This window comes from Pristiophorus japonicus, chromosome 6 (assembly GCF_044704955.1).
Source record: "Pristiophorus japonicus isolate sPriJap1 chromosome 6, sPriJap1.hap1, whole genome shotgun sequence".
Lineage (NCBI taxonomy): Eukaryota > Metazoa > Chordata > Chondrichthyes > Pristiophoridae > Pristiophorus > Pristiophorus japonicus.
Genome location: NC_091982.1, coordinates 152618263 through 152644408, shown reverse-complemented (window position 1 = coordinate 152644408; position 26146 = coordinate 152618263). Strand labels below are relative to the sequence as shown.

Below are 26146 nucleotides of genomic sequence, written 5' to 3'. Positions count from 1 at the left end.
AAAGACTAGCTTTAATACGATGATCAACAACTATGTGGCTGGAAGTTTGTACTGTGGTTTTATCTGGGGCCGTGGGTGTCTAGATCAACAGACAGTATGAAAGCAACACAAAAACTAGGAGTACCGAAGTGTAGTGGCTACTTTACTGGACTAATAATCCAGAAAACCTGAGTTCAAATCCCACCATGCCAGTTTGAGAATTTGAATTCATTTATTTTTTTTTAAATCTGGTTTTCGTGAGAGGCCATGAGAACCCTTCATCATCATCATAGGCAGTCCCTTGAAATTGAGGAAGACTTGCTTCCACTCTAAAAGTGAGTTCTCAGGTGGCTGTACAGTCCAATACGGGAATTACAGTCTCTGTCACAGGTGGGACAAACAGTGGTTGAGCGAAGGGGTGGGTGGGACTGGTTTGCCGCACACTCTTTCCGCTGCCTGCGCTTGTTTTCTGCATGCTCTCGACGACGAGACTCGAGGTGCTCAGCGCCCTCCTGGATACACTTTCTCCACTTAGGGCGGTCTTTGGCCAGGGACTCCCAGGTGTCAGTGGGGATGTCACACTTTATCAGGGCGGCTTTGAGGGTATCCTTGTAATGTTTCTGCAGCCCACCTTTGGCTCGTTTGCCATGAAGGAGCTCCGCATAGAGCACTTGCTTTGGGAGTCTCGTGTCTGGCATGTAGACAATGTGACTTGCCCAGCAGAGCTGATCAAATGTGGTCAGTGCTTCAATGCTGGGGATGTTAGCTTGGACGAGGATGCTGATATTGGTGTGCCTGTCCTCCCAGGAGATTTGTAGGATTTTGCGGAGACATCGTTAGTGATATATCTCCAGCGACTTGAGGTGTCTACTGTACATGGTCCATGCCTCTGAGCTATACAGGAGGGCGGGTATTACTACAGCCCTGTAGACCACGAGCTTGGTGGTAGAAATCTACCACCAAGCATTTCTATAGCATCTTTAATAACCAGGACTTCCCAAAGCGCTTTACCATCAATGGCTTTTTAAGTGTAGTCATTGTTGTAATGTAGGGAAATGCGGCAGCAAATTGCGCACAGCAAGCTCCCACAAACAGCAATAAGATAATGACCTCCAACAGTGCAGCACTCCCTCAATACTGCACTGAAGTCCTAGAACTAGTGTCCATGTGTCCTAGTGTCTCTAGTTGTTCAACATGAGAAGTCTATTGTGTTGTCCTCTGTTGTACATAGGAGGAACAATCACTGGGTAGATGGAATTAGTGCTGCTGGAGTCCATCGGAACTCCGATTGTTCTCGGCCTCAGTTGGGTCTCTCTATTTGTACCTTTATAACTAAAACCAGGATGGACAAAAAACGAGTAAGGAAAGGCTCAGCCGTGGGGGCGAGTGCGGGGTAGACCAAGTCTGTGGCCGTCCTACGTCCCCGAGACGGAGCAGCCAGTTGAGAAGATACTTGGCAGCCAACAAACTCTGCAGAAATGACGGGAGGGAGGAGCGGGGGCAGGACATGTGCAGGAGAGCTGCAAATCAGTTCCAGCAGTGAATTGGAGACCTGTAAACTACAATTGTGAACCTTGCATACGATCATCCAAACTATAGTAATGCAATTTGGAAAGCAACCAAAATATAACAGTCCCGCAGCCTGAGAGAATTTGGCGTCTATCTGGAAAGGCGTAGGGAGCCTAATTGAGAGTATCCAATTACCTACAGTGAATGTCAAATCCATCCAGTTTAATGGAGATCTGTGGAGTTCACAGCATAACTGATTCCTGTAAGTTTTGTGATTTTGTAACTTGCTCTGCCAACTTGAGAAAATGCCAAGCGTGTTGGCGAGTCCATTTTAGCAAGGTCCTGAAGTAAGAGTTGCACTGGTTTCCAACACAGGATGCAAAGGTCACTGGCTTTCCTAATGTGAGGTGGGAGACCTTGAGACAATGCCGTGCTCCAGCAGAGACCAGCAATATACAAAAGGAAATGTTACAAGGACACCCTCAAAGCCTCCCTGATAAAGTGCAACATCCCAACCGACACCTGAGAGTCCCTGGCTAAAGACTGCCTTAAGTAGAGGAAGTGCATCTGGGAGGGCGCTGAGCAGCTCAAGTCTCATCTCCGAGTGCATGCAGAAATCAAGCGCAGGCAGCGGAAAGAGCGTGCGGCAAATCTGTCCCACCCATCCTTACCCTCAATGACTGACTGTCCCACCTGTGAAAGGGACTGTGGCTCTCATATTGGACTGTTCAGCCACCTAAGGAGTCATTTTTAAGAGTGGAAGCAAGTCTACATCGATTCCGAGGGACTGCCTATGATGATGATGATGATGATGACGATGACAAGAGGGACCAGTCACATCATGTTCTGTAAAGCATGCTGGGAGTTGTACTAGACCCACTGTCAAAGGGAGCTGTTGCCCTGAAGAACTACAAGTCCCAGGGTGTTGCTTGTGACATCCATAATGTGATTGTAGCGCCTGGAAACTGTCTCGTGTCACCTCTTGTACAATTCGTACAGTTTTCAATATTTTGCAGAGTTTTCCTTTTGTGATTGAATATATTCTCTTACTCTCTCTTCCAAACCCCTCCCCTGGCAATTTTCCACGTTATATAAGGAAGGGCCACTTGTGAAGGTTGTTTGCAGCTGTGGACATGCACCCCGCAAGAGTCAGAGGGAAGAATGATTATACTGAAAAGTACAAAAACAACAACTTGCATTTATAAAATGCATTTAACATAGAAAATCATTCCAAGGTGCTTTACAAGAGAGATTATCAAACAGAATTTGACACCGAGCTACATAAGGAGATATTAGGATAGGTGACCAAAAGCTTTGTTATGGAGGTAGGTTTTAAGGAGCGTCTTAAAGGAGGAAAGAGAGAGGTAGAGAGGCTGAGGGTATTCTTGAGCTTAGGGCCTAGGCAGCTGAAGGCATGGCTGCCAGTGGTGGGGCGAAGGGAATCGGAGATGCGCAAGAGGCAAGAATTGGAGGAAAGCGGAGGTGGAATTGTGAACCTTGCATACGATCATCTAAACTATAGTAATGCAATTTAGAAAGCAGCCAAAATATAACAGTCCTGCAGGCTGGAGGAGGTTACAGAGAGAGGGAGGGGTGAGGCCATGGAGCAAATTGAACAGAAGAATGAGAATTGTAAATTGAAGGCTTGCTGAACTGCAAGCCAATGTAGGTGAGTAAGCATACAGGTAATGGGTGAATGGGCCTTGCTGTGAGTTAGGTTACAGTCAACAGAGTATTGAATGAGCTCCAGTTTACAAAGGGTGGAAGATGGGAGCTTTCGAAGCCCACCGATAGCAATAGTGGATCCTACTTTCTTGGCAGGAGTGTACTGGGTTGACTTGCAGCTCCTGCTCCCAGTTGGGCTGCTGTCCTTCAAATTGGGCCATGCGAATATGTGCATTGAGGTGACATGCCCAAGGACAGTGTCTATTTTTAAATTTACTAATCAGGAAATACAGTTGGCCAGATCAGGAATCCCAATTAGCCACATGTGGCTTGGGGCTAACGTACTAAAGTTACTTTTGATTTGATCATGTGATTGGATTGCGGGTGTGAGTCTGGGTCCCATAACTCCCTATTCTCCCTCTTCTGTGCCCTGAGGCCAAACTTGAGTGAAGGAACTATTTACAATTTATATTAACAACTTGGAAGAAAGGATCGAGTGTAACATAGCCAAGTTTGCTGATGATACAAAGACGGGAGGCAAAGCAATGTATGAGGAGGACACAAAAACCTGCAAAAGGACATAGACAGGCTAAAGTGTGAGGTTATGCACTTTGGCAGAAAAAAATCAAAGGGCAACTTATTATTTAAATGGAGAAAGATTGAAAAGTGCTGCAGTACAGCAGGACCTGGGGGTACTTGTGCATGAAACACAAAAGGTTAGTATGCAGGTACAGCAAGTGATTAGGAAGGCCAACGGACTCTTAGCCTTTATTGCAAAGGGCATGGAGTATAAAAGCAGGGAAGTCTTGCTACAGTTATACAGGGTATTGGTGAGGCCACACCTGGAATACTGCATACAGTTTTGGTTTACATATTTAAAAAAGGATATATTTGCTTTGGAGGCAGTTCAGTGAAGGTTCATTAGGTTGATTCCGAAGATGAGGAGGTTGACTTATGAGGAAACGTTGAGTAGGTTGGGCCTCTACTCATTGGAATTCAGAAGAATGAGAGGTGATCTTATCGAAACGTATATGATTATGAGGAGGCTTGACAGGGTGGATGCAGAGAGGATGTTTCCACTGATAGGGGAGACTAGAACTAGGGAGCATAGAATAAGGGGCTGCCCATTTAAAACTGAGATGAGGAGAAATTTCTTCTCTGAGGGTTGTAAATCTGTGGAATTCGCTGCCTCAGAGAGCTGTGGAAGCTGCGACATTGAATAAATTTAAGACAGAGATAGACAGTTTCTTAACAGATAAGGGAATAAGGGGTTATGGGGAGTGGGCAGGGAGGTGGACCTGAGTTCATGATCGGATCAGCCATGATCGTATTAAATGGCGGAGCCGTATGGCCTACTCCTGCTCCTATTTCTTATGTTCTTATGTTCTAAGAAATAAGAGCACTGCTGACAATGGGAGCAGTATGTCAACCCAGTGTACTCTGGGAATAGACAATAGTTTGCCTGCGACGTGTAACATTCCCATCCCAATAAAAAGAAATCGGAAAGGACTTTTAATTCTCTGGCACATTTCACGACCTCAGAATGTACCAAAATACTTTACAGCCAATGAAGTACTTTTGAGGTGTAGTCACTGTTATAATGCAGGAAACGTGGCAGCTGCATATCCCTTGATACCCTTACTTAAAAAAACATCAATCTTGAGGCTTGAAAGCTGAAATTGACCTCGCATCCACAGCCTTTTGGGGGAGAGAATTCCATATTTCTACTACCCTTTGTGTGAAAAAGTGCTTCGTGATTTCCTTTGTAAATTGTCTAATTATAAGATCATATCTCTCTGTTCTTGATTTCCCCCATCAGAGGAAATAGTTTCTCTACATCCCTAACAAATCCTTTAACATTTTAAACACCTCAATCAGATCATCTTTCAATCTTCTGTACCTAAGGGAATACAAGCCACGTTTATGCAACCTGTCCTCATAATTTGATCCACTAAGCCCCAGTAATATTTTGGTAAAACTGCGCTGCAAGGCCAGTATAACCTTCCTAAGGTGCGGTGCCCAGATCTGAACACAGTGCTCCACATGGGGTCTGACTCAGGTTCTATACAACTGAAGCATCACTTCCTCCCCATTGTATTCCAGCACCCTTGAGATAAATGCCATTAGCCTTGATTGCTTTTTGCAACAGTGCACTAGCTTTAAATGATTTGCCTGCTTGCCTTCAGTGACTCCTCTTGGAAAAGGTGCTTCTGTGTAGATGTCAGATGAGGGCAGGATTGGGTGAAACTGTGATGCCTTCCTATGAATGAATAGCCTGCCAACATTCACCACCTGGGCTCAATGGAGGAGTGAGTCTCTTGCCTGTCTATTCTTCCCACATATGAGCCTAAGTAGTGAATGAACTGTGCTTATTTTCTTGGGAACTGTATGCCAGCAAGGGTCCGTGCCCTCAGGAGAGGAGCGAAGGGGAAGACATGGGTGTAATGTATGCACCTGTGAGTATGCTCACAGGTTTATCGAGCTTTTGCATTGTGAGTGACTTAGCCAGTCATGTGATGTTCACAAAACCCAATAAAACCCCAGTCAGTTGGGTCTAGGCCATCCACGATGAGGTATGCAGTTGTGAGCCTAGTGGATGAACTGGTAATGTGTAGTGTGATTGTTAAACCTTTGCTAATAAACCAACTAGTTCTGAATAGTAATGTGTTGCTATGAATGCTTAAGCAAAGAACCTATGAAGCAAATACATTACAATGGGAATTCCTGACTTGTGGCACTAGGGGCAGTGTTGCCCAGTAGAAATGGAGAAAGATTGCAAAGTGCTGCAGTACAGCGGGACCTGGGGGTACTTGTGTTTGAAACACAAAAGGATAATATGCAGGTACAGCAAGTGATCAGGAAGGCCAATGGAATCTTGGCCTTTATTGCAAAGGGGATGGAGTATAAAAGGAGGGAAGTCTTGCTACAGTTATACAGGGTATTGGTGAGGCCACACCTGGAATACTGCGTGTAGTTTTGGTTTCCATATTTACGAAAGGATATACTTGCTTTGGAGGCAGTTCAGAAAAGGTTCACTAGGTTGATTCCGGGGATGAAGGGGTTGACTTATGAGGAAAGGTTGAGTAGGTTGAGCCTCTACTCATTGGAATTCAGAAGATTGAGAGGTGATCTTATCGAAACGTATAAGATTGTGAGGGGGCTTGACAAGGTGGATGTAGAGAGGATTTTTCCACTGATAAGGGAGATTAGAACTAGAGGGCATGATCTTAGAATAAGAAGCCGCCCATTTAAAACTGAGATGAGGAGAAATTTCTTTTCTCAGAGGGTTGTAAATCTGTGGAATTTTCTGCCTCAAAAAGCTGTGGAAGCTGCGACATTGAATAAATTTAGATAGAAATAGACAGTTTCTTAAACGATAAGGGGTTATGGGGAGCGGACAGGGAAGTGGACCTGAGTCCATGATCTGATCAGCCATGATCATATTAAATGGCGGAGCAGGCTCGAGGGGCATAGGGCCTACTCCTGTTCCTATTCTTATGTTCTTATGAAATTGCTGTTAAGTCACAGGTGTGTGCTATATGATGACATTGTTTTAGCTACATGCACTAATTTTAGTCGAAAACACCTCACAATACAAGTAAATGTACCTGACGTGTATATTTACTTATTAACATCTACCAGCATTCAGTAACCAAAGAAATAAAGCACTCAGAAGCACTCTGCTTTCCGTCTTACCATTTTACAGAAAGGTTAAAGTTTCCATGCACGTGCCATGTGAATATGAGCATTGAGATGACATGCCCAAGGACAGTATCTATTATTAGTCATTTTTAAATTTACTAATCAGGAAATACAATTAGCCACATCAGGATTCCCAATTACACGAGGCTGGGGGCTAATGCACTCGGGTTACTGTTGATTTTTTTCCGAGCTGGCCTTTCCCTTGTGCGTCTCTCGTACTGATTGAGTTTTCTTTTTGTTGCAGATGGGGATTTACAGATCTGCATGCACAAGGGGCCCACATGCTGCACGAAGAGAATGGAAGAGAGGTATCAAATAGTGGTTCGCAGGGAGGTCCTTCAGAGCATCCAGTTCCTGAGCTTTGAGCTGAAATACAGGATCGAGAAGAATGGCGGGGCTTTCCAAGGTAGGAATCTTTCGGCAAAGGAAAGCACAGGCAATCCAGCGGCAAGTGACTAACTGGCCTTGTTCTTTCAATGTATTTGATTCTCTCTTAAAATGCTTGTAAAACTGCTTTGGGGGTTTACGGTACAGGTCTGTCCCTACCCAGGGTATAGTGAAAGTGCATCCGTTCAGAACTTCCGGGTACTTCAAAGGATGTTTTTAAGATGAGGGCACGATTCAAGTTCTGACCACTTTGCCTCTGGCTACGCTCAGATTCCTCCCTCACCACATCTGGTTTTACTCACATCACTCTGGGACCGTTTCCCTCCCCGTCCCCTTCCCCTCCCCTTCCCCTCCTCCTCATGGTTTCAAAAACATGGTTGTTCCCACTGATCCCCCATCCCCTGAAAGATTGTCTCAAATGCAGGAGATTAAGGAAGAGACAGTGGGAGGTGGTGAAGGGGTAAGACGCAGAAGAAAATAAAATCTTGCAGAGATATTAATACTCCCGTAACCTTATTTTTGAGAGAGTTGGTAGATTTAGTGGGTTACCTGGGGATGGTGTGGCCTATAATGTGCCAGTATCTCCCTTCCCTCTTCAGGGATTTCATCCATTCATTGTACTGAAATCTGGGGCCTAGAAATTCAGTAGTGTCCATTTGTGAGCGCCTTGTCCACAGAGTGCTAACCGCCCGGGCTCAAATGTGGAGGTCTCGGGCTTCATCATCATGTGATGGCGCTGTGGTAGGAGCATGCGCCAGTTGAAGCCCCAATATCCAGGTTAGAGATTGAGTTGTGTAGCGTGGGTCTGGGCGGGGAACGGGTAGGCCTTGGAGTCTGTAATCGGAAGCTGTTGGGGGTCAAGTGAGAAGATCGGGGGTGGGGGTAGGAATCCATGATCAGAAGGCTGTCGGGGGCCGAGTGAGAAGATCGGCGGGTGGTGCCTGCAGTATTGTTGGGATGTCTGTTGCGTGAGGGGGTTGCGTGGTGTAGCAGTTCGGGGCCGGGGTCGGAGGAAGATCCGGGCGGGGGCAATTTGCCGTATTGTTGGGGAGGAGGAGGGGAGAGATTGGGGAGGGTTAGGAGGTCAGGGCTGGAGTCGGAGGAATATCGGGGGGAGCGCGGGGGGGGTGGAACCTGCAGTATTGTTGGGTGGTCAGTAGTGATGTTCGGGAGTGCAGTGGGTCGGTGGGGAGAGATTTGGAGGCCTGGAGGTCAGAGTTGTGAGTGATGTCGGAGATCTTGGGACCGGGAGCGGCGGTGATAAACTCTGTGCAATCGGTGCTGGCTGCCTCAGATGCAAACCAAATTTGCAAGAGGGAACAGAAGCAGGCGTTGGCCCTTATTTGAATATGTTAATGGCCTAATGCCTGCTTCAGGCATGGCTTAGCGACGTCTCTTGTTTGGCCCTTAACAAAATATCATCCATCGCGGCCCGCACCAGAATTGTGCGTGCGCAGCGCGGATGCCACTTTGTACTCCAAACCGCACCCGTAAGCACCGAACAATCGGGCACTATGGTGCCGAATTTCTAGGCCTGGATCTTTTTGGAGGTTAGTTTCTTCATATGTGGCTGAGCACTTTTTTCCTGCTAACCTTTTTTGGAGGTAGAAGAGATCTATAAACAATGGCACCGTCAATGCAGCAGACTCTCAGTTGTACTTTCTCTGAAGTCTTGTGAGAATTCAGGAATTTGCTGATCTGTGGAAGTGAGCCTTGACCACATGACTCCCTATCCCCACGTGATTGGTTTCTGGTTGAGTCTGGATCCCATGACTCCCTAACCCCGTGTGATTGGATCATGGGTGTGAGTGTGGAGCCCATAACTCCCTAAATCCGTGCGATTAGTTTCTGGTTGTGAGTCCTACACGCACTTGCTGAAGTACCTTTTCCAAGAGCAATGCCAGTCCACTGCCCTATGCAGGCTCTCACTGTAACATGTAGAACCAGGACGATATTTTTGTAACGTAGCCTTGCGAGAATAAAATCCAGCTGCCCAAATGCTATATGTGATAAGCCAGAGAACAGCCATCAGGAAACAGTCAGGAAATACATTAAAATTCAGAGCTGTGTATATTTTATTTTTCAGCCATACACACCGCAATTGGCTGAGTGAGATTTGACAGGTCAGGTCTGTCAAATCTGCTGCATTTGCACTTTTTTTGCCTGAAAGTGATCCTGTCCAACCTCACTGTATCCAGATCCTTTGGGACTGTCTTTTCCCCCACATTCCACGAATGTGCACAGGAGGTATTGCGGTTTACCTCACACTGGCCCAAGATTTTTTGTGGCAGGCCAGCAAACCGTGCCCGCTGTTAGTTAGACTTGCCCCGTCCCTTTAATGTCGACCATATTTTGCCCTGCAAGTTGCTGGAAGTGCGTGATGGAAACTGCGCGGCGCCCCCTACAGGACATCTGGGGTTTGAGTGAACAGGGCAAGCAAATGTGTAGCTGCTTAACCAATCAGATTGAAGCAGTGTGAAATTAACAGCACAACGCCTAAGAAGAAAGTGTAAGTTAGAGTGGGTGAATTCAATGTCAAATCAGGTACAGAAAGAGAAATAAACAGAGGGAAAGAAAGATTGGATTAAGCGAGGGAGAAAAAAGAGGCAAAGAATAAGGAAAACAAATAAATTTACAATTAAAAGCAAATCTCCAACAACAATTAAAACCTGACGGGATGAGACTCTACATTTGTAATAGTTCATTTTCAGTGCCAGAGAGTTTGACAGGCAGTAATTAACATGTATCATGTCATTGAAAGGGTACTTAGACTTGAAATTACATTGAGTTAACATTCTTTGGCGAGTTTAGTTCATATCTACTATGCAAGTACAAGAACCTCACTCCGCTCAATGCATCTGAATGGAGGGGCAGACAATAGGATGCTGTTTTTGCGAAGTTAATAGCGCATCTCCAACAACAACTGCTTGATTTCCATGTTTAATCATGAATCTGCCCTCGCCTGAAGTTGCTGAGACATTTGCACATACATAACAGCAAACACTATTAGCGTCACTGTTATTTTGACAGCAATTTTTTGGCCTTTATATCCTACCTCCTTTCTCCTGTACTTGAAGTTGACGCATTAATGTTAGTGACCTTACTGGGATCCTCCGGAGTCCAAAGTTGATCAGGGCAAATTGTTCAATACACCGAGGGGGTTCAAATATCAAAGATGTTCACAGCACAGATGGAGGCTGTTCGGCCCATCATGTCTGGGCCTGTATGTCTGAGCTTGTGTTGGCTGTTTGCTAGTGCCATCTAAAACTAATCTCACTGCTGTCTCATATTCTGCTTCCAGTGCTTGAGTATCTCATTTGTGTCAGTGACTAGACTGGATATGATACTGGGAGCGGGACCTGATCAGAGCACTGTATAGTTCGATCACAGCCTCCTCTATTCCTAAGATGGGTAGTTATATTACACATGGGTTTTTATGAGGTCGTTTGTTTTCAAATGATCCCTCTGACCACTGATTCTGCACCCTCTCCATTGTCATCCAAATTACAGGCAACTGAGATATTCAGCCCATTGCATCATTGTTCCATGGGAACCAGGAGTTTCTAATCACTGTGTCTAACTGCTTTTGAACGTCCAATATTGCTGCAGCACCCCCTGCACCATTATTGGGCAATGTACTGTGTGGTAATGCACCATACACACCAGAAAGGTGCCAGAGATTGTCTGTGGTCTATACTGAATTAGCCAATCTGAGCTGGTCTGCAGCAATAAGGGCACTATAATTGGCCTCCATGTTCCCGTTCTGGGCCCAAGACCAGGACCAATCAACTAGGGCTCCTATTTCTAGTTGGCATACAATGGCCCTTGCTGAAGTTTGTATGGATATCCAGTGAGGATGGGTCAGACCCAGCTATGATGCCTTTACATGATGGAGTAGTATGCTAACACACGCGCACACATACAGACATACACACATACACGCACACGCACTCACACACACTACTTGCCTCAGCATGTGAAGAATGACCACTGGGGTGAGATGCAAGAGGGTCAATTCTAACATTCTCATCCTCATGTTCAAATCCCTCCATGGCCTCACCCCTCCCTATCTCTGTAACCTTCTTCAGCCATACAAACCTTCAAGAATGCTGCATTCCTCCAGCTCTGGGCTCTTGTTCATCTCCATTTGTTTTGCTCCTCCATTGGCGCACATGCCTTCAGCTGCCAAGGCCCTAAGCTCTGCAATCTCCTTCCTAAACCTTTCTGGTTTTCCACCGCTCTGTCCTCCTTTAAGACTTTCCTTAAAAGCTACTTCTGTGACCATGCTTTTGGTCATTTGTCCTAATATCTCCTTCTTTGGCTCAGTGTCAATTTTAACCATATTATGTTCCTGTAAAAACACCTTGAGACGTTTTATTATGTTGAAGGTGCTATATAAATGCAACTTGTTGTACTCATCGGATATGTTGGTATGCACAGAGGGTTACATTCATATGTACAGGATATATTGTTATTCACAGAGGGGTACATTGGGGAATTCAGGACAGTGTGCACATGCTGGGAACTGTAATATTTGAGGGTGGCGAGGAGTATTGAGGTAATTTGGCAACATTCCCTCGGTTTTAGCTCTCTCCAGGAATCAGCAATTTTACAAGTTGGTGATGGGGTGAGAGCTGGAGTAACTTGTGCAGTGGTCCTAAATCTTTGATCTTTTGATGGTTTTCATGTAGCCAAATGGGAGAGTGCAGTTGGCCCCATTCATGTTTAGAAGTGGCACATTCAGGCCTCGTCACTGAAGTGTCAGATGCTGAGGGGGCCTTTACCTATTCTCTCACCAGAATGCAAACAGGCGCACTGTGTGAAAATGGGGAGCTTCCTGCTAATGCACATCAGAGGTTACATTTTCAGATTAATGGATACTGTGGCTGAGACACCAACTAGTTCTCTTCCATTGTAATACTGTTCTAATGTCAAAGGGGCCGAAATTCAGGCACACCAGACAGCTGGCGCACCTATTATTTTTTTACCTGGTGTTTCCACCGGGAGCGATGAGGCGGCTGTCCAATTGATTTTCAGGACTTAGAAGATTTTTTTACGTTGGACCGGAAGTCGGTGATAGTGGGGGTGGAAGTGCGGCGGTAAATCAGGCTGAGGGGCAGAAGTTGGGATGGGATCGAGTATCCGCCGCTGTCACTCAGAGGCAGAGTGGTGGCGACATCACAGTACGTCACCACACTCTTCCCCCCTACGTTAAACGGGAGAATCGTGCATTTTTTAGCTTCGGCCACTGGGCCACCAGGGAGGGTTTCGGCCGGGCCAGTGGCCTGGCACCCAAGAGGGGGTGCCAGTCTGCCTGTTGGCGGCCCGGCCGAACCCGGCGGAACAATAGTCTGCTCGACATGGAAGTCGGCCGGCAAAGTAGATAAGAAGGCGACCATGGCATTCGACCCTCACCTTTAATGGCTGCCACACCGCCTGGGCAAAGAGAGAGCAGACAAGGTGCACCGAAAGAAAAAGCTTTCGGGGGCACCATTCATTGGCTCGTGGATTTTTTTCAGCAAATTTGGGGCGGAGTGTGCTGGAGGTGCAGGATAGGCGGTACGCGCTTTGATGATGCGCTTGTGGCGGTCGGTAGCAGCGGGGCGGAAATGGGGACAGGCCGAAAAATCCCCGAGCTGAATTTTGGTCGGGGTGGCCAATGGACTAGAATGCAGCGTCCACTCGATTCCGCTGCATGGCCGCCGCAAAACGGTGGAAATGGGCCTTATCCAGACCCTGAATTTCGGCCCCACACACTCTTTTATAAAGTACAATGGAGCACTTTGAAACTGACTCTAATTCTCCTATTTTGTGTATGATCTGTCAACTTATGCCTTTTCCTGAGATACTCTCCGCCCCTCCCTTTCATCACCACCTCTCCTCCTCAAAAAAACACACCCGCGACTCCCCCGATGCCCTTGCAAACAACCATCACATTTCCACCACGCCATTTGCAATCTCTCTTGTATCCAAAGTCTTTGAGCGTTTTGTCACCTCGAAAATCCTTGCCCATCTTTTTCCCCACAGTTCCCGGTTTGGATCGCTGTATTGCAGTTTCTGCCCCTACCACAGCTCTAAAACAGCCCTATCCATAGCCAGAAATTACATCTTCTATGACTGTGGTGAATTATCTCTCATCATCCTCTTTACAGCTTTTAACACGGATAACTGCACCATCCCCCTCCAATGCCCCTCCTTTATTGTCTGGCTCAGTAGTTCTGCCCTCACTTGGTTCAAGTCTTGTATATCTGTTCATAGCCAGAGCCTCTCCAGCAATGACATCTCTTTCTGCATCTGCCCTTCCCTCAGCCCGTCTTCTGTTGAAATTCTCATCCATGCCTTTCTCACTGCCAGTGATCTTCTGGCTAGCTTTCCTTCCTCCAGCCTCTCCTTTCTCTCATTCTCTCTCCTTTCTCTTTTTTTCTCTCTCTTTCCTTTCTTTTCTCTCTCTCTCTCTCCATTTTCTTTCTCTCTCTCTCTCTCCTTTCTCTCTCTCTCTCTTTCTCTCTCTCTCTCCTTTCTCTCTCTCTCTTTTTCTCTCCTTTCTTTCTCGATCTCTCTCTCTCTCTCTCGCTCTCCTTTCTCTCTTGCTCTCTCCTTTCATAGAAACATAGGGTCCAAGTTTCGAGCCGCGCCTAGAACGGCGCAGTCCCGACCTGGACGCCCATTTTTCGCGCCACAAAGTGCGCCTAAAAAAAACTTCCAGATTCTCCAGCTCCCTGCAGGTCGTTTGCAGCTCGGCGCAGCGCAGCACGAGCTGTAGGGGGCGGAGCCAGGTCCCTGCGCTGAAAACAGTGCCGGGACCTCTGTACATGCGCACTACAGTGGGCGCGCATGTGCAGTAGCTCCAGGCGCCCAAAACTGTGTGGGAGGGGCCGAAGCACGCAGCCCCTAGCCCTGGCCAAATAGCCTCACTGGGGCTGCGTGAATAAGGCTCCTCCCACACCCAGCTCCTGCTTCCTCCCGACCCGACTCGACTCCCGCTTCCCACCCCCCGCCTCTGGACTGGACCCGACCCCGACCCCGACCCGACTCCCGTTCCCCGCCCCCCCCCCCCACCCCCGGAACCGACCCGACCCGACTCCCACTTCCCCCACCCCCGGACTGGACCCGACCTGACCTCCCTCCCTCCAACCTGACCTCCCTCCCCCCGACCCGAACCGAACCGACCTCCCTCCCACCACCCCCCCGACCCGCGCTCCCCCCGACCCGACCCGCGATCCCGACCCGACTCAACGCCACCTACCTGTAAATCTGGTGCTGGGGACGAGCCCTGCCCGAAGTCTCGGGCCCGGCCCGTTCAGCCTCCCTCCCCCTTCTCCTTTCTCCCCCCATTCTCCTTTCTCCCCCCCTTCTCCTTTCTCTCCCCCTTCTCCTTTCTCCCCCACTTCTCCTTTCTCCCCCACTTCTCCTTTCTCCCCCACTTCTCCTTTCTCCCCCCCTTCTCCTTTCTCCCCCCCCATCTCCTTTCCCCCCATCTTCTTTCCCCCATCTCCTTTCCCCCATCTCCTTTCCCCCCATCTCCTTTCCCCCCATCTCCTTTCCCCCCATCTCCTTTCCCCCCATCTCCTTTCCCCCATCTCCTTTCCCCCATCTCCTTTTCCCCCCCATCTCCTTTCCCCCCATTTCCTTTCCCCCCCCTTCTCCTTCTCCTCCTCCCCTCCCCCTTTTCCCCTCCTCTCCCTTCTCCCCCCCTCCCCTTCTCCCCCCCTCCCCTTCTCCCCCTTCTCCCCCATCCCTCCCCCTTCTCCCCCATCCCTCCCCCTTCCCTCCCTCTGCTCCCCCCTCTCTCCCTCTACCCCCCTCCTCCCCCTCCCCTCGCTGTCAGAAACACAGACACTGACAGACAGAGAATGAGAGACACACACAGACAGACAGAGAGATAGAGACACTGACAGAGACACACTGGGGGAGGGGCATCCCAGCACGCTGTTGGAGGGCTCCCGGTGCTGCAGTCGGAAAGTAGAAAATGTTTTATTTATTGATTTAAAATTTTTTTTATTTCTTATTAATTTTTTTTGATTGATTTATTGGTTGATTTATTGATGTTTTTATCATTTATTGTTGATGATGGCTCTTTATTTGTAAAACTGAAGTGTTTAATGTTTGTAAACTTCCCTTTAAACCCCCCCCCCCCCCATTCCCTACGCCTGATTTGTAACCTATGCCTGATTTTCTAAAGTGTAGACAAGGTTTTTTCGAGCGTACAAAAATCTTCACGTACTTCATTCGATGTTAGTTTGGAGTAAGTTTTCACTGACGAAACTTTGAAAACAGGCGTAAGTGACTGGACATGCCCCCTTTTGAAAAAAAAATGCTGTTCCAAAGTGAAACTGTTCTAACTGACTAGAACTGGAGCAAACTAAATGGTGAGAATTCCGATTTCTAAGATACTCCGTTCTACACCAGTTGCTCCTAAAAATCAGGAGCAAAGCATGGCAAAACTTGGGGCCTATGAAACATAGAAAATAGGTACAGGAGTAGGTCATTCGGCCCTTCGAGCCTGCACCACCATTCAATAAGATCATGGCTGGTCATTACTTCAGTACCCCTTTCCTGCTTTCTCTCCATACCCGTTGATTCCCTAAACCGTAAGAGCCATATTTAACTCCCTCTTGAATATATTTGATGGGAGTATTTGATGGGACAGTGTAGGGGGAGCTTTACTCTGTATCTAACCCATGCTGTACCTGCCCTGGGAGTGTTTGGGATGGTGTAGAGGGAACTTTACTCTGTATCTAACCCGTCATGTACCTGCCCTGGGATGATTGAGGGAGTAGTGTAGAGGGAGCTTTACTCTGTATTTAAACCATTATGGAAGTGCTTGTTGCTAACTACAGTTGTTAAAAAATAGGAAGGACAGTTTATTTGATTCTTCATCATCGATCACTCTCTCCTTGGTGAGCTCAATATTGACCAAAAAAAATCAAAGTCGAATCAAAACCACTTTTCGTAACTTAAAATACATTTGTCATCTCTGGGTCTGCTAATAACTTCTTACATCCATTTACTTTTGTTTCAGGTTCATTCACAACTGCTTTGTTCTGTAAAACATTTAAGGGGGGGGCCGGGAAATTGCGTTGCACCCTAATTGGGGGTTTTAACCAGAGCCAGGCACGGAAGTCCCGCCCCGCGACCTAAATTCGAGTTACAGCCCGAGAGCAAGTGGAGCGCAAAATAACGCCCTCCACTTGCTCTGTAAGATGGGGGAGGGGTGGAAGGGTTCAGTGAGGGGCGCAGGGCTCCAAGTTTGCAGATGACGCTAAGCTGGGTGGCGGTGTGAGCTATGAGGAAGATGCTAAGAGACTGCAGGGTGAATTGGACAGGTTAGGTCAGTGGGCAAATGCATGGCAGATGCAATATAATGTGAATAAATGTGAGGTTATCCACTTTGGTGGCAAAAACAGGAAGATGGAATATTATCTGAATGGTGACAGATTAGGAAAAGGGGAAGTGCAGCGAGACCTGGGTATCATGGTAAATCAGTCATTGAAGGTTGGCATGCAGGTACAGCAGGCAGTAAAGAAGGCAAATGGCACGTTGGCCTTCATAGCTGGAGGATTTGAATATCGGAGCAGGGAGGTCATACTGCAGTTGTACAGAGCCTTGGTGAGGCCACACCTGGAATATTGTGTTCAGTTTTGGTCCCCTAATCTGAGCAAGGACGTTCTTGCTATTGAGGGAGTGATGCGAAGGTTCACCAGACTGATTCCTGGGATGGCAGGACTGACATATGAGGAGAGATTGGATCAACTGCGCTTGTATCCACTGGAGTTTAGAAGAATGAGAGGGATATCATAGAAACATATAAAATTCTGTCGGGATTGGACAGGTTAGAGGCAGGAAGAATGTTCCCGTTGCTGAAGAGTTCTAGAACCAGGGGTCACAGTCTAAGAATAAAGGGTAAGCCATTTAGGACTGAGATGAGGAGAAACTTCTTCACTCAGAGTGGTTAACCTGTGGAATTCTTTATCGCAGAAAGTTGTTGAGGCCAGTTTGTTAGACATATTGAAAAGGGAGTTAGTTATGGCCCTTACGGCCAAAGGGATCAAGGGGTATGGAGAGAAAGCAGGAAAGGGGTACTGAGGTTGAATGATCAGCCATGATCTTATTGAATGGTGGTGCAGGCTCGAAAGGCCGAATGGCCTGCTCCTGCACCTAATTTCTATATTTCTATGTTTGCCACGTAGACAGGGCCCTCCCCTTCATTAAAGGAGAGGGCCAGGCTGCTGACTCTGTGGGGGAGAAACTGGGCCATCCCTGCACCACCAAGGAGTGGGTTGCCGTGGCATCAGCCCAGCACTCAAGTGGAGTGCCGGGATGCAAGATCGTGGCATGGACCCCGAACATGAAACAGGCAAGTCAGACGATATTTTTGTTTCTCAAAGCGCCATCTCCCCTTTAAATTTCACCCCTTGAGCAGCCTACAGCCCGGTACACGCCCCTGAAGCTGTCGCTGTAATCGCAGCTTCATGGGGCGCTCCCGCATTTTCGCTCCAGGTCGCTGCGCGCGACGACGTCATTGTCGGGGCAGTGGAGCGAGGTGCTACCAGTTCCCGCCGCTGCTAAACCGCCGTGGAATTTTGCAGGAGTCATTAGTGGCATCCACGTGGGCGAACAGTCCTTTGCGCTCCATTAGCAGCCCGTCCTCCCCCCGGGTGCTGATGGGAGATGCATACGCCAAGACTTTCTTCCCCCCCAGTAAACTTTTAGTGATATTTTGCTGAGAATTTGCAATTAAAGAAAGAAAAAGCATTTATACAGAGCCTTTCAGTAGACCTCAAAGCGTTTACAGCCAGTGAAGTACTTTTTAAAGTTTTAGTCACTGTTGTAATGTAGAAAATGCGGCAGCCAATTTGTCCACCACAAGGTCCCGCAAACAGCGATGTGATAATGATCAGATTATATGCTTTTTTTAGTGATCAATATTGGCCAGGACACCGGGGAGAACTTCCCTGCCCTTCTTTGAATAGTGGCATGGGATCTTTTACGTCCACATGAGAGGGCAGACAGGGCCTTAGTTTAACATCTCATCTGAAAGATACTAAAATCTCACACAACCTCAACACTTTCCAAGTTCAACCTTGCTAGGTTGCCAAGGAGACTATCTTTTGAACACTTCTTTAGTTTTCCCTATTATTCTCCCTGAGTAATAGTGGGATAAGTGATGAAGATGAAACGGGCACAGAGCTGACAGGTTTTACCTTGGGGAACTGAGAGTTCTGTAATTTCTCCAAATCATCCATGGTAAAATGATTTTGGAGCTGACAAAAATATTATCTAAATGCTTTTGGGTTGCTGTGTCCTTCTCCCCTTCGGCCCGGCTGCCATTGCCATCAGTAGTAAATGATCTGACTCCTTTCTTTCCTTGTGTCTGGCTGAGTGCTAAAAGTTAATAGGACAAAACAAGGTCTGCCAGGTGAATGTGATTTATGAGGCTTCATTCTCAACCATTGACCTCCCAACCTAAAGGTAAGCCAAAGATGGTGACATTCTGTGAACAAACGGCAGCTGCTCTGAGTGTCACTACAGAGTGATCGTGTTAACCGAGACAACAGACCTGTTATTTATTGGTCATACAAGCATTTGCATTGTTTGGTTGGGAATGGGATTGCTGGTTGCAGTGAGGACTATAGATTGAGATGATCACTTTAGGCAGTCCCCAGGGGTCAAGGATGACTTGCTTCTACACTAAAATGAGTTCTAAGGTGACTGAGTCCAATGCGGGATCTACAGTCTCTGTCACAGGTGGGGCAGGTGGTGGTTGGAGGTGGGTGGGGTGTTTGGATTGTCATACACTCCTTCTGCTGTTGGTGCTTGGCTTCCGCATGCTCCTGCTGAAGAGACTCGAAATGTTTAGTGCCTTCCCAGATGCTTCTCCACTTTGAGCGGGCTTGGGCCAGGGATTCCCAAGAGTTGGTGGGGATGTTACATTTTTTCAAGCAAGCTTTGAGGGTGTCTTTGAAGTATTTTCTCTGCCCTTTTGGGACTCACTTGCCATGATGTAGCTCGGAGTAGAGTACTTGTTTTGGGAGCCTAGCATCGGGCATGAGGACAATGTGGCCCGCCCATCGGAACAAGCGTGGTCAATGCCTCGATGCTGGGGATGTTGGCCTGAGAGAGATGATCAAATACTCTGGAGGGCATACTGGCTGTTGTGACACCGTGGCTGGGGGCAGAGTAAGATGTTTGTTTTGTTCACTCTACTCTGATTCTTAGACCTCGGAACTTATTGTGGGAAAGGACAACATGCGGCACAAAATTTTAGGCTTAACCCAGTGTCCGTTTTATTACGCAACAAAAAACGACTAAAACTACAGGACTAGACTGCTGAGAGAAATTTGAATTTAGACATACAATCACCATTCCTGGCTGTAGCTATTGTAGGTTCGTGGTCATTGGTTCCGTGACCGGTTGGTTCCCCTTCTGTCCGTTCTCTGCAGTCCCTGTTCCTTTCGTGTCCTTCCCTGCCTGCTGTTTCTTCCTGTGTCCTTCCTCCTGCTTCTTCTTCACCTGCTTGTGTGTCTGTGTCCATATATTTATATGCAGGTTTTGAATAAGTTTCCCGCTGGGATTAAATTCGATTATCGATCCGTTTAACTGGTTGGTGATGAGGTTGAATGGCTACTAATTTGCACGCGGAGTCAACAAATCAAAAGATATTTCCTCATACTGAATGCTGTTAGCCCACAATTTGCATTCCGTGTGGGGTCCTTTGTTGTCTGGCCTTATTACAGACTCAATGTCTCCAGTGGCTGTTTTCCCCACCCTGGTCAATCAAGTTCAGGGCCTCACGTAACAACTCCATTGTTGTTACGCATGAAGTCAGTTTTGGTTCCTGACCACAGGATGTCCTTAATCATCCAGTTTAATTCCAAAGCTTGTATCAATCAATTTTTAGTTCATGGTCTGCATTTTTCTGAAGATTAGTAACCTTACAGCAGTGGCAATTTTCAGTCGAGTTCATTAGGTCAGGACTGAATAATGGATGTGTAAAGATGGAGGAACATTTTGGAGTTTTCCTCGATTACCTTGGTATTGATACAGAGAGATTCTTCAGGCAATTAAATACAGAGAGAGAGTTGCAAGATACACAAGTATGAGGAATATAAACCAGCCTATCACAGCAGTCAACTGTACTCTTAAATAATTCCCTGGCTTTTTACCTCCAATATTTTACCTAGACGACCACTCCTTGTATGAAGAGCTTCCTGACCTTACTCTTAAATTTTCCTTGAGCTGATCTGAGTTGGTGACCTCTTGCCCAACAATAACAGGTTGGATTGTACATACTCTGTAGATGCAGATGGGTCAAGTGGCCTTTTCCCAGCGTTTTTCTAAGCTGGCTTATAAGAGGTGCTGCAAGTGACAGTGGGCCAGATACCTGAGCGGTCAAATGATGCAGTAGCCATTTTAGATGTAGGGTCTTCACACTTGTGCTTTTCTTTGTGCCCTCAAATTGACTTCTGTTGCCAAGCTTACACTTAATGTAGCCTCAAGCCACTCCAAAGGAACAGAACTAGCATGCTTCAGTCTATGAAACGGAGATTGGATTGAGAAAAATGTATTTCAATTCCTTTTAGTGAAGCATTCAGTAAATAATGGGATCTCACATATAACACAGACCTCCCAGTTTTCACATTTGAAAGGAGGTGAAAATCCAATTAGTAGCTGGTTAGACACAACATGAAGTCTTGGTAAGAGCGGGTGCCTTTGGATATTGGCCGCTGATAGTAGTGATTTAAGTAAATAATATAACATTATGTGCAGTGGGACAGCAGGTTATATGGGTGACTACATTAATACAAACATATAGAACTGATGGGCTAGAAAAGACCAGTTGGCCCATCACACCTGCCCAGACCATGATGGCCGGAGCATCATGGCTAAACACTTCAACCCTCCCGCCCTCCCCCAACAAGTGGGCGAGGCAAGAAAAAAGAGAAAATTGTCTCAACGAATCAGAAGATGCCAATAAGCAACAGACAGTTGGGGACAAGGACCTCATAAAGGTTTCGGCCATAAACGCAAAGATGAGGTGAAAGGCGGCTGATTCAAAATGGTGGTCAGCATGTCCACTGTAATTTATGATCTTTCTTTAACATTACATAGTCCGTCAGACACCACTTAAAGGTATGGGTATCGTGAGTTAGCCTGGAGTTTTAAATCTTCCCTGTCCCTCTAACCTTCAACTACACACACATTTATGTTGACAGAATACAGATTTGTTCTGCATTATTAAACGTGTCAAATGGAGGTCATTTGGAAAGGAAAGTCAGGAGGGGTGTGCAATAGACAGTCGATCCGATAGTACCAGTTTTACACCGCTGCCAAAGTTCAAAGTTCTACCCGTTGATATTCATCTTAAATTCTAGTTTGACTTTACATTCCAGTTGTCTGTTTAAAAACATAATAACTTGGACTTTTATGAAGCCACTTGCCCCCAGCGATCCTCCCTCAACCTTGAGGGTGGGGGGGTTATGTGGGCGGGACGTATGTGGAGGCGGGGGGGAGGTGGGTATGTGGGGGGTAGGTATGTGTGGGGGTGGGGGGTAGGCATGTGGGAGGGGTGGGGGGTAGGTATGTGGGAGGGAGGAGGTATGGGGCAGGAGAGGGGTATGTGGGGATGTGAGAGCGGGGGGGTAGGTGGGTATGTGTGGGGGTGGGATGGGTATGTGGGGGTGGGGTGGGTATGTGAGGGGGAAGGGGCATGGGGGGAAGGGGGTATGTGGGGCAGGAGAGGGGTGGGGAGGTGGATATGTGTGGGGGTGGGGGTAGGTATGTGGGGGGAAGGGGGTAGGTATGTGGGACAGGAGAGGGGTATGTGGGGCAGGAGAGGGGTGGGGAGGTGGGTATGTGTGGGGGTGGGGGTAGGTATGTGGGGCAGGAGAGGGGTATGTGGGGCAGGAGAGGGGTATGATGTGGGGGGCAGGGGGGTTATTTGGGGGGGAGTTGGGTATGTGGGGAGGGAGTGGGGTATGTGGGGGTAGGAGTGGAGTATGTGGGTGGGGGGTATGTGGGGGAGGGAGGGTGTGGGGGAGGCTGGGGGTATGTGGGGGGGAGGCTGTGGGGTATGTGGGAGGGAGGCAGGGGGGTATGTGGGGTGGGGGGTGTGGTGGGGGGGAGGCAGGGGGTATGTGGGATGGGGGGTATGTGGGATGGGGGTGTGGTGGTGGGGGGGGAGGCAGGGGTTGGGTGGGGTAGAGGGGGTTTTGGTGGGAGGAGGAATGTGTGTATGTGTGGGGGGGGAGGTGAGTATGTGTGTGGGGGGAGAGGTGTGTATGTGTGTGGGGGGGGAGGTGTGTATGTGTGGGGGGGGAGGTGTGTGTGTGGGGGGGAGGTTTGTATGTGGGGGGAGGGGGGAGGTGTGCATGTGGGGGGGGGAGGGAGGTGTGTATGTGGGGGGGGAAGGGGTATGTGGAGGTGTGAAGGGGATATGGGGGGGGGAGGAGGATATGTGGGGCCGGGGAGGGGGTGTGTGAGGGAGGTATGTGGTGGGGGGGAGTGGTGAGGGTGGTTATGTGGGGGGTGGGCGGTGAGGGGGTTATGTGGGGGGTGAGGGGGTTATGTGGAGGGTGGGGGGTATCTAGGGGCCTATGTGGGTGGGAGGGGGCTATGTGGGGTGGGTATGTGGGGGATGAGGGGCTATGTGGGAGGGTGATGGAGCAGGAGTAGGGTATGTGGAGGTTGGTGTTGGGCGGGAAACAGGATAGTTTTATGACACGACTCTCTGGCATCCCGGGAGTTCCGATTGACGCTGGGAAAACTGGCGTGTCTTACTTCCATCCCCTCGGGGGTGATGGTATTGCTGCAGCACGGTTTCATCCAGGAACCAGCTCAACACTTGACCTTACTCACCCCAACCCAAGCCGAGACAGTTTAAACACACGGTCTGCCCCGAGATTCGGAGCTGTGATCATCTTGTCTGAGGCCTGGAGCACTTGTGCTGAAATGTTAGAATTATTATCGAACTGTTGATGTTTTGCTTCCAGTGCTTTGATTGGAGCAGGGTCTGAGAAGTGTTATTAAAATGGTAAAAAGGATTTGAAGTGTTGCTTTGTCTTGCTGGTAGAAGGGAAAGATCATGGTGAGAGAGCCTAAGGCCTTACTGGCAGACTCTGGTTCAGCCTCCTAAATAAAATCCAGATGGCATTTTGAAGTCATGCAGTCCCAGCAAAATAAAAACCATATGTCTATTTGTAAACCTTTTTTTTTAAATATAACAATATGCCCATTCAATTAGGTAATAATTGAGGATAAGTGTTTAGGAACCAGTGACCCACCCTCCCTCCTGCTCTACCTGGCCCCCAATTTGGACTGTAACCCTCGGAGGCCATTGCCTTCTGACCATTTTTTGTCCCTGATAATTAACTGTAGGTTGTTTAACGCTGGCTTTCTGTTCTTGTAAAAGCTCTCGATACAACAACTGTAACTTAATTGGTTTAAATCATTGTTGCTCACTAACTTTGTGTCAATTCCCACCGCCCCTTCCTTGTGATCCAATCTCAGTAAAGCTCCAACAGGCTGCACTGTGCACCAATGGGATATGGGTCTGCCATCCCGGTTCCTCACATGGTAAGCTCTGAAGGTTTCCAACTCTGTTTGGAGGTATTACAGGCGGTTTCATCATATAACCTCCCTCGCGCCCCCCGCCCGCCCGCCTGCCTCTGCACTCCCCCCCCGCCTCTGCATCCCCCCCCCCGCCTCTGCATCCCCCCCACCTCTGCACTCCCCCACCCACCACCTCTGCACTCCCCCCCCCGCCTCTGCACTCCCCCCTCACCCCCCGCCTCTGCACTCTCCCCCCCCCCCCGCCTCTGCACTCTCGCCCCCCCCCGCCTCTGCACTCTCGCCCCCCCCGCCTCTGCACTCTCTGCCCCCCCCGCCTCTGCACTCTTCCCCCCCCCCCGCCTCTGCACTCTTCCCCCCCCCGCCTCTGCACTCTCACCCCCCCCGCCTCTGCATTCTCCCCCCCCCGCCTCTGCACTCTTCCCCCCCCCCCCCGCCTCTGCACTCTTCCCCCCCCCCCGCCTCTGCACTCTTCCCCCCCCCCCCGCCTCTGCACTCTTTCCCCCCCCCCGCCTCTGCACTCTCCCCCCCCCTGCCTCTGCACTCTTTCCCCCCTCCCCTCCCGCCTCTGCACTCTCCCCCCCCCCGCCTCTGCACTCTTTTCCCCCCCCCCCGCCTCTGCACTCTCCCCCCCCCTGCCTCTGCACTCTTTCCCCCCTCCCCTCCCGCCTCTGCACTCCCCCCACACACCATTGGTTGCTCTCACTGCCCATTGCCTTCCCACACCAATTGGGAAAGTGAAGTGAGCAGACTCTCTTGTTATCCGATTGGATGATCCTTGACTGTAGGTCAAACGGCCATTTTTCTCCATCTCTAATTTTTTACAACTAATAAACGAATGTGTTCAAAGAAAATGAAGAAACATTTTGGGCCAAATTTTCCCCCTTCTTAAGCTCCATTACTCCCTCTAAAAGACGGATGGGCCGACCCATCCGAAATTGCCCCTATTCCGGGAGCGGCGGGAATGTGTCTCCACGCTGCCCGTGCTGCTGCCCAAGCGGGCACCCGCCGACCCCACACTGACCAGCGTGACCCCCTTACCGACCCCAGTGGGAAATTGCCCCACGGGAGCGATGTCGCCTCGTGCCCCTGACAGCTTCCCCAGTCGGAAAGCTGTGTGTGCCTGTACGGCACGTCCACCCTTAAAGGTGCCTCCATTTTATTTTAATTCCGAGGTCGGCCCGATAATGGTGGCCACGGGTTCGGCCGGGCAGCCAACAGGCCGCCTGGCACCCCCTCTTGGGTGCCAGGCCATTGACCCAGCCGAAACCCTCCCTGGTGTCCCAGTGGACCGAGCTAAATGTCATGCAGAGCTCACAGCGACCCTCCCCTTTAACTGAAGGGGAGGGACTTTGTTACGTCAGCAGCACGGCGCTGATGACTCGTTGGGGCGGCCGACCCGATCGAAGGGTACTGCCGCCCTTTAACACCGCCCCGATCAGAAATGCACAACAAAGACCTGAATATTGGCGCAAGATCCGCCCCATGGATTGGGGCAGAGAATAAACTTCAACATCCGCAAGTGCGTTTACTTTCTGGTCCGGGGATAATTTTGGGCCCTTCCTTTACTGTCCCTGTGATGTTTTCTTCCTGGCTGCTCGCAGCAGTGTCCTCCAGATTAATCTTTAATTCCTGGAGCCTCCAGGGCACTTCTGGAGGGTTGGCAACCCTGAGCTCCTAATTTCCATTGTGCTGCAGTGCCAAGTTGCTGAGCAGTCTCCTTCATCTGTGTTATCCTGCCTCCAAGTAGTATTCCTTGCTTTCTCTCCCTGGAGAGCCAGTGAAGAAGCAACAGTGCTGAATCAGTATCTACTAACATCTCTTAGCTATGGATGGAGTCCCAAAGGCAATAAGTCTGTTTAAGGCGACTAGCAAGGAACAGGAAGAAGTACCCCCGGGCTATGTTGTGACCATCACTAGCTCGAACGAAGTGACAGATCATTAGAACAGTCACCTTTCTTTTTGTAAATTCCCTTTATAAATCTTCTTTTCTTAGGCAGTCCCCCAGAGTCGAGGACGACTTGTATCCTCAAGAATTTGAGTTTTAAGGTAACTGATGAGACCGATGTATCAGGTCCCGAACTTCATTTTAAAGGTTGGAAGATGGCCGAGCGTGACTTCTGTTAATGTGGGATAGCCAGAGAGTAGGTAGAATGTGGAACTCACTACCACAACGAGCAGTTGAGGTGAACAGCATAGCAGAATTTAAGGAGAAGCTAGATAAACACATGCAAGAGAAAGGAATAGATGATTGGCTCTGAAATTGCGGCCGGAGGCTTCCCGTGGGCAATTGCCTCCGACCTGAAACATTTCTATGAAAGTACCTGGTAGTCCG

The 26146-nt window shown here is 48.6% G+C and overlaps 1 protein-coding gene across 2 annotated transcripts in view; it reads left to right on the top strand.

The window, feature by feature from the left end:
• Positions 1-26146, top strand: part of gpc5b (glypican 5b) — an 829244-nt gene that overhangs the window by 62944 nt on the left and 740154 nt on the right. For both annotated transcript variants that reach the window (XM_070883293.1, XM_070883292.1), the window contains exon 2: positions 7100-7261. In XM_070883293.1, coding sequence (XP_070739394.1) covers positions 7100-7261 — 162 coding nt within the window. The remainder of the gene's footprint in view (positions 1-7099; positions 7262-26146) is intronic.